The sequence below is a fragment of the Mustelus asterias genome, chromosome 5, assembly GCF_964213995.1.
Source record: "Mustelus asterias chromosome 5, sMusAst1.hap1.1, whole genome shotgun sequence".
Lineage (NCBI taxonomy): Eukaryota > Metazoa > Chordata > Chondrichthyes > Carcharhiniformes > Triakidae > Mustelus > Mustelus asterias.
The window spans coordinates 24626396-24640129 of record NC_135805.1 but is presented as its reverse complement, the minus strand read 5'-3'; the positions used below and the strand labels follow the sequence as shown (position 1 = coordinate 24640129).

The following is a 13734-nucleotide window of genomic DNA, read 5'->3' as shown; positions in this document are numbered from 1 at the left end:
GACAAAGAGACAGAATGCAAAAGCAACAAAGAAAGATTTTCAAGTATATTACTTACTCATATAATCAGCTCATGTTCTCCTAACTGTAAACAAGAAGCATTTCTGCCAGTATCAGCTGCTGCTGGCAATGGGACACCTCTTTTATCTCAGCATCATGTAATAGGATCGAAAAACCGAGGAGCAGGAATAGGCCTTGTGGCACTTGAACCTGCTTCGCCAGTCACTAAGTTCATGACTGATCACTGGTCTCAACTCCTCTTTGCCATCTGTCCCCCATAACTTTGCTTTGAATAAATTCTATGACCCAGCTTCCACTGCTCTCTGGGGAAGAGAATTCCACATACTAATAACCTGCAGGGAAAAAAAAATTCTCCTCATCTCAGTCTTAAAAGGGAGACCTCTTATTCTTAAACTGTTGTCTCCTAGTTCTCATCACCCCGATGAATGGAAACATCCTCACGATATCTACCCAGTCATGTCTGCTCAGTATCTTCTATCTTTCAATAAGATTCCCGCTCAATCATCTAAACTCCAATGGGAATAAGCCTAACCTGTTCGACCTTTCTTCATAGGATAAGCCCTTTCTTCATCCCAGGAGTGAGACAAGTGAACCTTCTCTGTACTGCTTCTAACACAATTATATCAAATGAAGAGACCAAAACTTTGCACAGTATTCCTAATGTGGTCTGACCAATGCCTGTACAGCTGCAGTAAAACTTCCCTACTTGTATATTTCATTCCCCCTGCAATACACACCAACATTCCATTTGTCTTCTTAATCATTTGCTGTACCTGCATATTAACTTATGATTAATATACCAGGACACCCATATCCCTCTGCAATCTTTTCCCATGTAAATAGTATATTGCTTTCCTATCCTTCCTGCCAAAATGGACAAGTTCCCATTTTCTCACGTTGTAATCCATCTGACAATTGTTTTCCCAGTCACTTAACGTGTCTACATTGCTTTGTCGACTCTCTACCTCCTCTTAACAACTTACTTTCTGACCACACTTGGTGCCATTAGCTAAGTTAGAGACATACATGAGGTCGCTTCATCCAACTCATTGAACAAATAGTCAACTGTGGCAGCGCATATCATGAGGTCTCAGCCTAGCAAGTCATATGAATATGTGGCCTAAAGGTCCATTGTGCCTGCAATGGATCTCTGCAAGAACTGTTTAGTTAATCCCACTTCATAATCCGGCAAATCTTTCCCCTTCAATTATCCAATTCCTATTGAAAATAATCAAAAGTAATTTGTAAAGATGAGCTTTGCCATCTTTGGTAAGGGTTAACTAGACAACAGGGTATTACCCCATTAGTAATTAAGGCTATTCTAAATCCTACAAAAGGCCAACATGTACTCCTCACTGTTTATGGTTGTTTGGTACTCAAAAGAACAGAACTCCTGAGAATCCATCCACTGTTAAGTCAACACATGTTTAAATGCACATGACCAAATACTATCTCCAAATGTCCTCAGCATTTAAAAAAATCATTTATAGGATGTGGGCATCGCTGGCTAGACCAGCATTTATTGCCCATCCCTAGTTGCCCTTGAGATGGTGAGCTGCCTTCTTGATCACTGCAGACCCTGGGGTGTAGGTACACCCATAAGACCATAAGACATAGGAGCGGAAGTAAGGCCATTCGGCCCATCGAGTCCACTCCACCATTCAATCATGGTTGATTTCAACTCCATTTACCCGCTCTCTCCCCATAGCCCTTAATTCCTCGAGAAATCACCCACAGTGCTGTTAGGCAGGAAGTTCCAGAATTTTGACCCAGTGACATTGAAGGAACAACAATATATTTATTTCTAAGTCAGGATGGTGATTGTCTTGGAGGGGAGTCTCCAGGTGGCAGTATTCCCTGGTATCGGCTGCTCTTGTCCTTCTAGATGGTAGTGGTGGCGGGTTTGGGAGGTTCTGCCTAAGGAACCGTAGTGAGTTCCTGCAGTGCATCTAGTACATGGCACACATGGCTGCCACTGTTTGTCAGTAGTGAAGGGGCTAAATGTTTGTGGAAGAGGTCACAATCAAGTGGGCTGCTTTGTCCTGGATGGTGTTAAGCAAGCTGCACTCATCCAGGCCATTGGAGAGTATTTCATTACACTCCTGACTTATAAATAAATGGTGGGTAGGCTTTGGGGAATCAGGAGGTGAGTTACTCACTGCAAAATTGTTAGCCATTGACATGCTCTGGTAGCCACAGTATTTATATGATTAGTCCACGCAACAGGCACCCCTGGATGTTGATAGTGTGGGATTCAGCGATGGTGATGCCATTGAATGTCATGGGGCGATGGTTAGATTCTCTCTTGTTGGAGATTGTCATTGTTTGGAGTTGTGTGGCACAAATGTTACTTGCCACTTTTGTCAGCCCAAGCTTGGATACTGTCAGGTCTTGCTGCATTTGGACATGGACTATTACAGTATCTGTGGAGTCGCAAAACATACTGAACATTGTGCAATCATCAGCGAACATCCCCACTTCTGACCTTATGATGGAAAGGTCATTGATAAAGCAGCTGAAGATGGTTGGACACTACCCAGGGGAACTCCTGCGGTGATGTCTTGGAGCTGAGATGATTGACCTCCAATTGCCACAACAGATTTCCAAAAGGAAGCTTTGCTTTCATGTCATTCCAAATGTTAATCAGTGAAATCATAGAAACCCTACAGTGCAGAAGGAGGCCATTCGGCCCATCGAGTCTGCACCGACCACAATCCCACCCAGGCCCTACCCCCACATATTTTACCCGCTAATCCCTCTAACCTACACATCCCAGGACTCTAAGGGGCAATTTTTTAACCTGGCCAATCAACCTAACCCGCACATCTTTGGACTGTGGGAGGAAACCGGAGCACCCGGAGGAAACCCACGCAGACACGAGGAGAATGTGCAAACTCCACACAGACAGTGACCCGAGCCGGGAATCGAACCCAGGACCCTGGAGCTGTGAAGCAGCAGTGCTAACCACTGTGCTACCGTGCCGCCCAGTGATACCCAGATCTTCAAATCGGCAGGAAAATGCAGGCTAACGCCAAAACAAACTGGCCCTTTTGACTGTTTCACTAAAGCCATTTATTGCATTTCACACAAATGAAAACATTTATTATTCAGAACCTGGTCCTATCTGAAACTGGTGAGGTAGAATGTCAGTGAAAAAAGCTGGAATGCTGGGGAATTCTTTGAGGGAATTATCCTGATTTACTGAAACCCCAAATTGATGCATAAACAGGCTTTCCATTGATTTTCAGCCAAAGTTACAGCAACCATTTGGGAAAACTTCCCAAGAAAATGATGTCAGCACAAGAACTTTACTCTTTCCAAATTCAGAAGAAGGACAAGGAGGCGGGCGCAGTTTGACCCAATTTACCGCATCAATCTAGTAAATCCAAAAATTCTCTGCAACTTATAACTGCCCCACCATCCCCACTTCTGCATCGTTGTCTTAAGTAATTTGTTTTTACTCCCAATGCAATACTGAATTCCAAGCGAAGTGTCAGTCACTTCAGAAAAAAAGAGCTTCCTGAAACTGGTCCCAAGTTTGCTTTTCAACATCTTGCACCTGTGTTCCCTTGTCCTGTGCAGAAACAAAGGTATTTCAGGCTACTCAGAACATCTTTGTGGGGGGAAACAAAGATAGAGTAGACTTTACAAATTAGTTATTAGAAGTTAGCAACATTTTAAATGTGACGATAGCCAACTTCAAGGCTTTACTGGATGGATGGAAAATTAGCACGGCCTCACAGTAGAGGTATTTGTTTGAAAAATCTACCCTGAACGTTTCTTTCCCCTGTCGCATTTGTCAAATTAACAGCTGGAATTCTCCCGCCCTGCTCGCCGTGGGATTTGTAGCAAGTGGGGTGGGGGAGTTGGGGGGGGAACCATGAAAAGGTCCATTGACTTCGGGCGGGATTCTCCAGTTTTGAGGCAAGCGCGACTGAAAAATCCCATCCAACATCTCTGTGGCTCCTTCAGCAGTGAAGGACCAAAGGGCATACAACATAACGGCACAACTTGTGGGGCCGAAGGGCCTGTTTTGTGCTGTAGTTTTTCTATGTTTCTATAACAATGGACCACACCCTGGAAACGATCAGGAATGAACACTTGCTTTGTGCTGCTTATCAAGCAAAGCTGCTGACCCCAAATCCTGTCCAGTCAAAACGAGGTGTGGGGGGATGGGGGGGGGGAGAGAGAGAGAGAGAGAGAAGAGAGAGAGAAAGGAAAATGCAAAACCTGTCCCTGTTTCAGCTCAAGGTTTCTTTCAATCTCATCAGACTGTCACTGGAACAAAAGGAACACGATGCAAACAAACCCCAGGCACGCTGAAAATTAGTTCAAGATTGGAGGGGTGGGATGGAGTGGTGCAAAGAGTAAAAAACTCACTCAATACACATTGCCATTGCTGATGTTCATCAATTATGTGATCAGCAGGGGGGCAACTTTTCATGACTGTTTCCACGAAAGAGGTGATTTTCAGTCCAACTGCTGTAATTTTGCTGAACAAATCCTCAAATCAATGAAAGCCCTGGTTTCGCAGCATTGCTGAGCAACAGCCAAACAGCGGAGACCACTCAGAAATACATTTACACAACTGTGTTCAGCGGTTTAAAAATCTGCCAAATAACAACTTTCTAAATCTAGTTTCTCAGAATTGAGGCTTTCCTGATTTTCAGCCTGACTGACATTTGGCTTGCGACATGTCTGTTCCAATGACGGCGTGGAAACATTGTAAAGAGTACTGAGCTGTCACTGAGTCAGGTTTGTATTTTGCTCTACCATTCTGACTTAGTCTTGTTTTAGGGTCAGCAATGGGCAGCTTGAAACAATCCTGGGCATTCAGGCGGCTGAAGAGACAACTTAAATAACCCCGATTTAAAAACTTATCCCCACCTCCCAAACAGGGAGTGCAAGACAGTTGAAAAAATAAAATTAAGTAAAATGTTGAAAATTTGAACTTTTTTCAAACAATGCAAGTTATAAAAGGTTGATTAATTTGGATTGGACAGTAAATGCAGAATTAAAGTCAAGATATATGACATAAAGAACATAAGAAATAGGAGGATTAGACGATTCCAAGTAGGGTGGTGGAGGCAGGCGCTGCCAAGTAGGGTGGTGGAGGCAGGCACGCTGACATCGTTTAAGACTTACCTGGATAGCCACATGAGCAGTCTGGGAATGGAGGGATACAAACGATTGGTCTAGTTGGACCAAGGAGCGGCACAGGCTTGGAGGGCCGAAGGGCCTGTTTCCTGTGCTGTACTGTTCTTTGTTCTTTGATTCAGCTCTTCGAGCCCACTCTATTATTCAATGAGATTATGGCCGATCTTCTACTTCAACACCGTTTTCCTTGCGCTATCCCCGTTGATATTTTTAATATTTGGAAACATATAGATTTCAGTCCTGAACATACTCGACGACTTAGCCTCCACAGCCCTCTGTGGAAGGGAATTCCAAAGATTCCCCACCCCTGACTGAAGAAATTCCTCCTCCTCTCAGTCCTAGATGGCCTGCCCTTTATTCTGAGACTGTGTTGCCTGATTCTAAATTCCCCGGGAAATATACTTCATTTACCCTGATGAGCTCTTGTAAGAATTTTGAGAGTTTGAATGAAATCACCGTCTCATTCTTCTAAACACATGTGAGGATTTAATTGTAATGCAAAGAGGTAGGATTTAAGAAGCAATCTAAAGTTGGAAAGGGAGGTAAAGGTAGAGAGGCTTAGTAAAGGAAACTTGAAGCCTAGGACCTCAGCTGTTGAAGGCATGACCACCAGTGGAGAAGCAATTAAAATTGGGGATGCTCAAAAGGCCCGAATTAAAAGAACATCTCAGAGGATTGAGAGGCTGAGAGAGGTAATGGATCATGGATCCCCATAGTTACTGATAACTTTCGAAAGATACCTAGAAATCCAGCAACCGACTGGAAGGATCACAGAACAAGATTTGACGTTACAAGGCTTTTATCATGACAACTAAAAGCACCAACACTTTCATTAGGCACCTTGTATTCCAAACTACAAAAAGGTTTTCCTATTTAGTTTACAAAACAGCCAAAAACCTCCTTCCAGGTTTATTCCTCATTCTTTGCAGCAACCAGTCCAAAGCTATCCTTAGCTCCCGACGGCTTGCCTCCTTTTCCAGTCAAGTAAGTCGAACTATCTTTCAGTGACAATTACCCTGGAGATTTCTTCCTCTATTCAAAATTAGGCGAATCTTGCAGCCTCATTTAAATCCTCAAAAACTTGCTTTCTTCAACCCAAGCATGAGCTCCCAACCATAATCTACGTGGTCGACAACATAAATTTGCTGTCTTTATCTCCCAGATCTCTCTCTCTCTTTAGAATCTTGCCGACTTGTCTGTCTATGAAGTTCAGGGGTTTCTTAAAAATCTGTAAGCTGACACTACAATGGCTGCTTTGGACTTTTCTCCCTCTCAAAGCCCCTCTCCAATGTGAATCACCTGAGCATTGTATCCAGGTAGAAATGCTAATTAATTATTCTTCAGATCCCCAAATTTATTGAATCTTGAAATTAAATGGACAATTTAAATTATAGTCATTCACAAAACCTGACAAATCTATCACCTTCTTGTGAGCCTTGGAACTTGTATCCTCAGAGTCTATTCTCTGTCAGCACAACTATCCTGATCATTGTTAACAAGTTTGAATATCACACACCTTCTTCCCAGTAAAACTACTTTAGCTTCTCTTTAAATGTTTAATAAGCAAGCCTCCCAAGGTTGACATCAGGCAGAATTTAGAACATATTATCCCTTACATTCCCCTATTTTACCCAAAATTAAAGAGACTGTCTTAAAACATAACAATACTACAAACATCATATTCAAAGGTGAAGTAGTATCATAGGAACAGGCAAAGTGAATTAATGGCAAGAGCTACACCATTACCAATGCTGTTTAGGCAGGAAAGGTGGTGGGAAGGCAAAACCAGGCTTCACTTAAGGGGAAGGTGGCATTATCCCTCAGCCAGATTTCCGTCGAAGTGGTGCAATCAACCACAATAAGCTCATAAATGACATGTGACTTGTTCATAAGTGAATGAGCATTCTAGAGGGAGATGCAAAACAAGGTGGTAATAGTTGAATCACTGTCTAACGCATTCAACATAAATTCCTGCCTACACTAGTTTTACAGTTCATTACTCCATTTAAGCAAACAGATTAATAATGTTGAAATAGCAGAAATGCAAATGTGGCTAATAAGTCCTCTAATAAAGTAGGGGAGAAGTGGCATAGTGATACTGTCACTGGACTAATAACTCAGAGTCCCAGGGCAATGTTCTATTCGGACATTGGTTCTACCCACCATGACAGATGAATTCAATAAAAACCTGGAATTAAAAGTCAAAAGATGACCATGGAACCATTGTTGCGAAAACCCATCTAGTTCATTAATATCCTTTAAGGTAGGAAATCTGCCATCCTTAACTGGTCTGGCCTACATGTGATCTACAGCAACGCGGTTGACTCACAGCACCAGGGACCCGGGTTCAATTCTGGCCTCGGGTCACTGGCTGCGTGGAGTTTGCATGTTCTCCCAGTGTCTGCGTGGGTTTCCTCTGGGTGCTCTGGTTTCCTCCCACAGTCCAAAGATGTGCAGGTTAGGTGGATTGGCCATGTTAAATTGTCCCCGAGTGTCAGGGGGATTAGCAGGGTAAATAAGTGGGGTTACAGGGAGAGGGTGGGATTGTTGTCAGTGCAGACTCAGTGGGCCCAATGGTCTCCTTCTGCACTGTGGTATTCTGTGATAACTCTATGACTCTTAAATGCCCTGTGAAATGTCTCATGCCACTCAGTTCAAGGGCTTTTAGAGATGGGCATTAAATGGTGGCCCAGCCAAATTTCTTCTCAATGCCCACATCCCATGAATGAATGAGTACAAAAAATCCAAATATTTGACAAGAAAGAAAGCAGGAACAGTGATTATCTTTTTTTGAATGTAAAATAGGATTTAAGTCAAGAACATAAAATGAGGTGCATACATATGACCACTGCCATTCAATTATAGCTAATTTCCTGTCTCAATTCCAATTTCCTGCTACTTCTCGTATCCCTAGATTCACTTAAAACATATCTCTCTGCCTCAGCCTTGAACACAACCAACAATGGAACATTCACAATCCTTTACAGAGAGAGGAACTACTTTCTCTGGTGGTGTGCGAGTGTGAGGATTCCTTAAAATTGGAGCCAACAGCTAGGCCATTGAGGTCGATTCGATGTCAGGAAGCACTTCTTCACACCAGGGTAGTAGAAATCTGGAAATCTCTTCCTCTAAAAGCTGTGGAGGCTGGGGGTCATTGACAATTTTGAAACGGTGATGGAGAGTGTGTTTCATTATACAATGGTATTAAGGGGTTATGAAACCAAGGTGATGCACCATCAATTCACCAGGACTACAGCGAGTGTGAAATAAAACAGGCTTTTAATCACAAAGAACTGGAACACACCCTTGTAGCTAGCCTGGCCCAGACTGGGGCAAAGGGGAGGAACCGTTACCTTTATACCTCGACCGGTGGAAGGGGAGGAGTCTCAGGTCAGGCGCAGCAGGGGTGTGTCCAGGCATATAATACGTAGTTACAGTGGGTCACCACACAAGGTATGTAGATGAAGTCGAGATGCAGATCAGCCATAAATAGTGGAACAGACTCAAGGGAGTGAATAGTTTATTCCTGTTCTCCAGTGTTTAGCTTGGCAGCTTGCAGTTAACATTTGAGTAATGGACTGCAAACATTTGGCTGTAATATCTCATTTTTAAAATCTCATACGTGATCATCAGAGAGGCAGGATATATTCCATGGGCATTGTTGGCAGTCCAAGGGTTAACCTGTTTCTTTGAAACTGAAGCCAAATCTGCCGGGCCTCGTCAGGAGAAATTCCTAAAATTCTTGGCAGTGGAAGAATTAGAAGGCATAGCAGAATTACAAAATGGAAGGAAATCCTAGGCGTGCCATTCTGCTGAATGCTTCAAGTAAACAAAGGGCCAGGTTTTTAGCTGTAGCATATCAAAGCCATCTGCTGCGACTTAGATTTGCTTCTAAATGCTTCAGCTCCGAAAGCTTTTGCCCACAACGTTGTCATTAAGTGGCGACACTACAGGAGAAGAGCGTCTGAATCAACAGGGCATCTTCTTAATCATTCAGATTGCAGGATATGTATTGAACGATCAAGAAATAAAATGAATTAGAGGCTGAATTCAATATCAAAAGGAAGAGAAAAGGTTGGAAGAAAGGAATTCAACTTGAATTCTTAAAAAATTCAACACCTGATGGAATGAGACTACACAATTGGCACCAAAGGGGTTGACTGGCAGTAATTAACCATGATGTGGAGATGCCGGCGTTGGACTGGGGTGGGCACAGTAAGAAGTCTCACAATACCAAGTTAAAGTCCAACAGGTTTATTTGGAATCACGAGCTTTCGGAGCACTGCTCCTTCCTGCTTTTCCCACTCACCTGATGAAGGAGCAGCGCTCCGAAAGCTCGTGATTCCAAATCAACCTGTTGGACTTTAACCTGGTGTTGTGAGACTTCTTATTGTGGCAATAATGAACATTTAGCACCGTGTTATAATAATACTTAAGCTTGTAATGGTTAGACTTTCTACATGTCCATTATCCTGTGGGGAAAAATGATTTTGCTGAACTCTACCCTTGCTCCAGGTTTTTATATTTTGTCCTCTGGTTCTAGTTTCACTGTCCCAACTTTGCAATAGCTTTATTGTCCCAAAAGCATATTGTTTTGTTCAAAGAAATAAATAGTGTGAGCAACACCCTGTTAATTCTCCTTTGGGACATAAAAGGAAGGAGAGAAGCCCAATCACAGGAACTCTGAGGGAACATTTAAGACCTTTGTTCAGTCGAGTCAAGAACCATCAAGCTTTATAAGAACATAAGAACATAAGAAATAGGAGCAGGAGTAGGCCATCTAGCCCCTCGAGCCTGCCCCGCCATTCAGGAATAAGCCATTTGGCCCACCATGTTGGCTGGTTAATCCTGCTCTGCCATGCTTTTCCCATAATCTGCTTCCAAACCCAACATTTATCTAATTTTCCTGATTGCAAAGTCTTTAATAGTATTGACAATTATGAGGTTCGAAGCAAGTTCAAGTACATATAAGAAACCGGTATCATTTGCAGTTAGCCATGTTTTCTCACTGTCTCACAATCATAATAATGCTATTTTCCCCATAAGCTACAGATTCTCATTCATCCATTAAAAAAAAATATTACCATCTTAAAATAACCAGGTATTTTTTTTAACCCTTCACTTGCCTTCCAGACCATTGGAGATTTTTTTCTGAGGTGGCGAAGAAACTACTAACACTGTAACCTGGCCTGGTGAATTATCAGACACACTTCCATTTTTATTGGGACTGTGCGTAATAGTTAACAAAAGCAGAAAATGCTGGAAAATCTCAGCAGGTCTGGCAGCATCTGTGGGGAGAGAAGAAAGCCAACGTTTTGAGTGTGGATGACCCTTTTCTCTCTCCATAGATGTTGTCAGACCGGCGAAGATTTTACAGCATTTTCCGTTTCGGATTCCAGCATCTGCAATATTATATTTTTATCTTCGTGTGTAATGGGGAAGATCATTTATCTTTCTTTCACGAGAATTCTTTTAGAAATGTGGGCACGGTTCGAATGGTTGAAGCCAACAATACTGACCCAAACTTGGTCTCCATCATCCGTTTTTTCATGGCTGTATAGATGAACGCTACTAAAATAATTATGCCACTGACACAAACGATTCCAATTAAGGCCATCAGGGAATGGTGGGCATCACCTCCATTAGCAGCTGAAGTAGTTGAGAATGGTGAAAGTATTACCTCACCTGCAAGGAAACAAATACATGGAAAAATTAAAAATTAGATTTGGATTCATGAAACTAATAAATTAATACAAATTGTTCATGCAGAAGGGCACACCAAGTGTAGTTTTAAAAAGGACTATGTTTTGCCTTTTATTAACTTCGGGAAGGCTGCAATGTGATAATAGCTCGCATTTTTCTGTCAGCCATGATGCAGAACAACATCTTCTGAGTACTTGATAAGAGGGTAATGACAGAACGGGTGGGATTTTACAGCCTTGCTCATCCCGAAACTATAACATCCCACCGGAGGTCAATGAACCTTCCCATGCTCTGCCCCTCACCCGCTCCGATTCCCGTGGTGGTGGGCAGATTGGTAAGATTCCGGCCAACGGTGCAGACAACAGGAGAGATTGAGGCAGGGTGAATCAATGGAATGGTTGATGAGACAAGACTTGAAGAGTCCTTTTGGAAGGCATCAAGTCACAAAATACATTTTCCAAAAAATGACAGATATTGCCGGTGCAACAGAATGGGACAATATTGGAAACCAGGTCCAATCAGGATTTTTGAACATGAGTGGGTATCAGAGAGAAGGCAAATCTCAATGCTGAAAAGATCCTGGGCCCAGCTCATTTTCTCATTTGTGTTCAACAGGTTGGCATTTCCTAAAGGAAGAGACAAGATGATACTTCTCAATAAGGTCACCTCTCATTCTTCTAAACTCAACCTCTCCTCATAAGAAAATCTCTCCATACCCAGGATCAACCTAGTGAACCTTCTCTGGACTGCCTCCAATGCCAATATATCTTTCCTTAAATAAGGGGACAAAAACTGTTCACAGTATTCCAGGTGTGGTCTAACTAGTGCCTTATTTGGTTTTAGCAAGACTTCCCGCTTTTTATTTTTGATTTAATTTATTGTCACATGTAATAGCATACAGTGAAAAGTATTGTTTCTTGCGCGCTATACAGATAGAGCATGCCACTCACAGAGAAGGAAATGAGAGAGTACAGAATGCAGTGTTACAGTCATAGCTAGGGTGTAGAGAAAGATCAACTTAATGCAAGGTAGGTCCATTCGAAAGTTTGATGGAAGCAGGGAAGAAGCTGTTCTTGAGTCAGTTGGCACATGACCTCAGACTTTTGTATCTTTTCCCGATGGAAGGTGGTGGAAGAGAGAATGTCCGGGGTGCATGGGGTCCTTAATTATGCTGGCTGCTTTGCCGAAGCAGCGGGAAGTGTAGACAGAGTCAATGGATGGGAGGCTGCTTTGCGTGATGGATTGGGCTACATTTCCGACCTTTTGAGGTTTCTTGCGATCTTGGGCAGAGCAGGAGCCATACCAAGCTGTGATACAACCAGAAAGAATGCTTTCTATGGTGCATCTGTGAAAGTTGTGAGAGTCATAGCTGACATACCAAATTTCCTTAGTCTTCTGAGAAAGTAGAGGCGTTGGTGGGCTTTCTTAACTATAGTGTCGGCATGAGGGGACCAGGACAGGTTGTTGGTGATCTGGACACCTAAAAACTTGAAGCTCTCGACTCTTTCTATTTCGTCCCCGTTGATGTAGACAGGGGCATGTTCTCCTCCACACTTCCTGAAGTCGATGACAACCTCCTTCGTTTTGTTGACAGGGAAAGATTATTGTTGCCGCACCAGTTGACCAGTTTCTCTATCTCATTCCTGTACTCTGTCTCGTCATTGTTTGAGATCCGACCCACTACTGTGGTGTCGTCAGCAAACTTGAAAAATCGAGTTGGAGGGTTGTACTTGAAATATAGTATTTGAAATAAAGGGCAACATTCCATTTGCCTTTCCAATTACCTGCTGAACTTGCATGCTAGCTTTTTGTGATTTATGCACAAGGACCCCCCAGTCCTTCTGTGTTACACCTTTCTCCATTTAAATAATATTCAGCTCCTTTATTCTTCCTACCAAAGTTCATAACTCCATATTTTCCTCCATTATATTCCATCTGCCAACTTTTTGCCCACTCACCTAACCTATATCCCTTTACATTAGGGGTGGCATGGTGGCACAATGGTTAGAACTGCTCCTCACAGCGCCAGGGACCCGGGGTTGATTCCACCCTTGGGTCACTGTCTGTGTGGAGTTTGCACATTCTCCCAGTGTCTGTGTGGGTTTCCTCCGGGTGCTCTGGTTTCCTCCCACAGTCCGAAAGATGTGCTGGTTGGGTGCATTGGCCATACTAAATTCTCCCTCAGTGTACCGGAACAGGTGCCGGAGTGTGGCAACTAGGGACTTTCACAGTAACTTCATTGCAGTGTTAATGTAAGCCTACTTGTGACTTTTAAATAAATTTTAAAACTTTCATCCTCACCACTTGCCTTCCCACCTATTTTTATGTTCTCCACAAACTTGGCCATTCACTTCTTTCGTCCAAGTCATTAATATATCACTGGAAAGACGGAGGCTGAGGGGTGACCTGATAGAGGTATACAAAAGTATGAGGGGCATAAATAGGATGGATAGTCAGGGGCTTTTTCCCCAGGGTGGAAAGGTCAATGGCAAGAGGGTACAGGTTCAAAGCGAGATGGAGAAACTTTTTCACATGAGGGTGGCCTTAAACACACTGACTGTGGTGGTGGTGGAAACAGGCACATTAGCAATGTTCAAGGCGTACCATGACAGACACACAAAAGGGAGGCAAACAGAGGGACAGAAACCAGGTATGGGCATTAAGTAGTGGGTCGAAATAAGGGTTAGGAATCGGCGCAGGCTTGGTGGGCCGAAGGGCCTGTTCTTGTGCTGTATTGTTCGTTGTATATAGTAAATAATTGTGGCCCCAGCACTGATCCCTGTGGCACTCCACTAGTTACAGGCTTTTCAGTTCAAGCTGCTTCTTAATAATTCAGAATATCACCATTTCACCTG

The 13734-nt window shown here is 43.0% G+C and overlaps 1 protein-coding gene across 1 annotated transcript in view; it reads right to left on the bottom strand.

Annotated features, from left to right (window-relative positions):
- mertka (c-mer proto-oncogene tyrosine kinase a) overlaps positions 1-13734 on the bottom strand; it is a 137527-nt gene that overhangs the window by 20638 nt on the left and 103155 nt on the right. The window contains exon 10 of the mRNA XM_078212285.1: positions 10696-10861. Coding sequence (XP_078068411.1) covers positions 10696-10861 — 166 coding nt within the window. The remainder of the gene's footprint in view (positions 1-10695; positions 10862-13734) is intronic.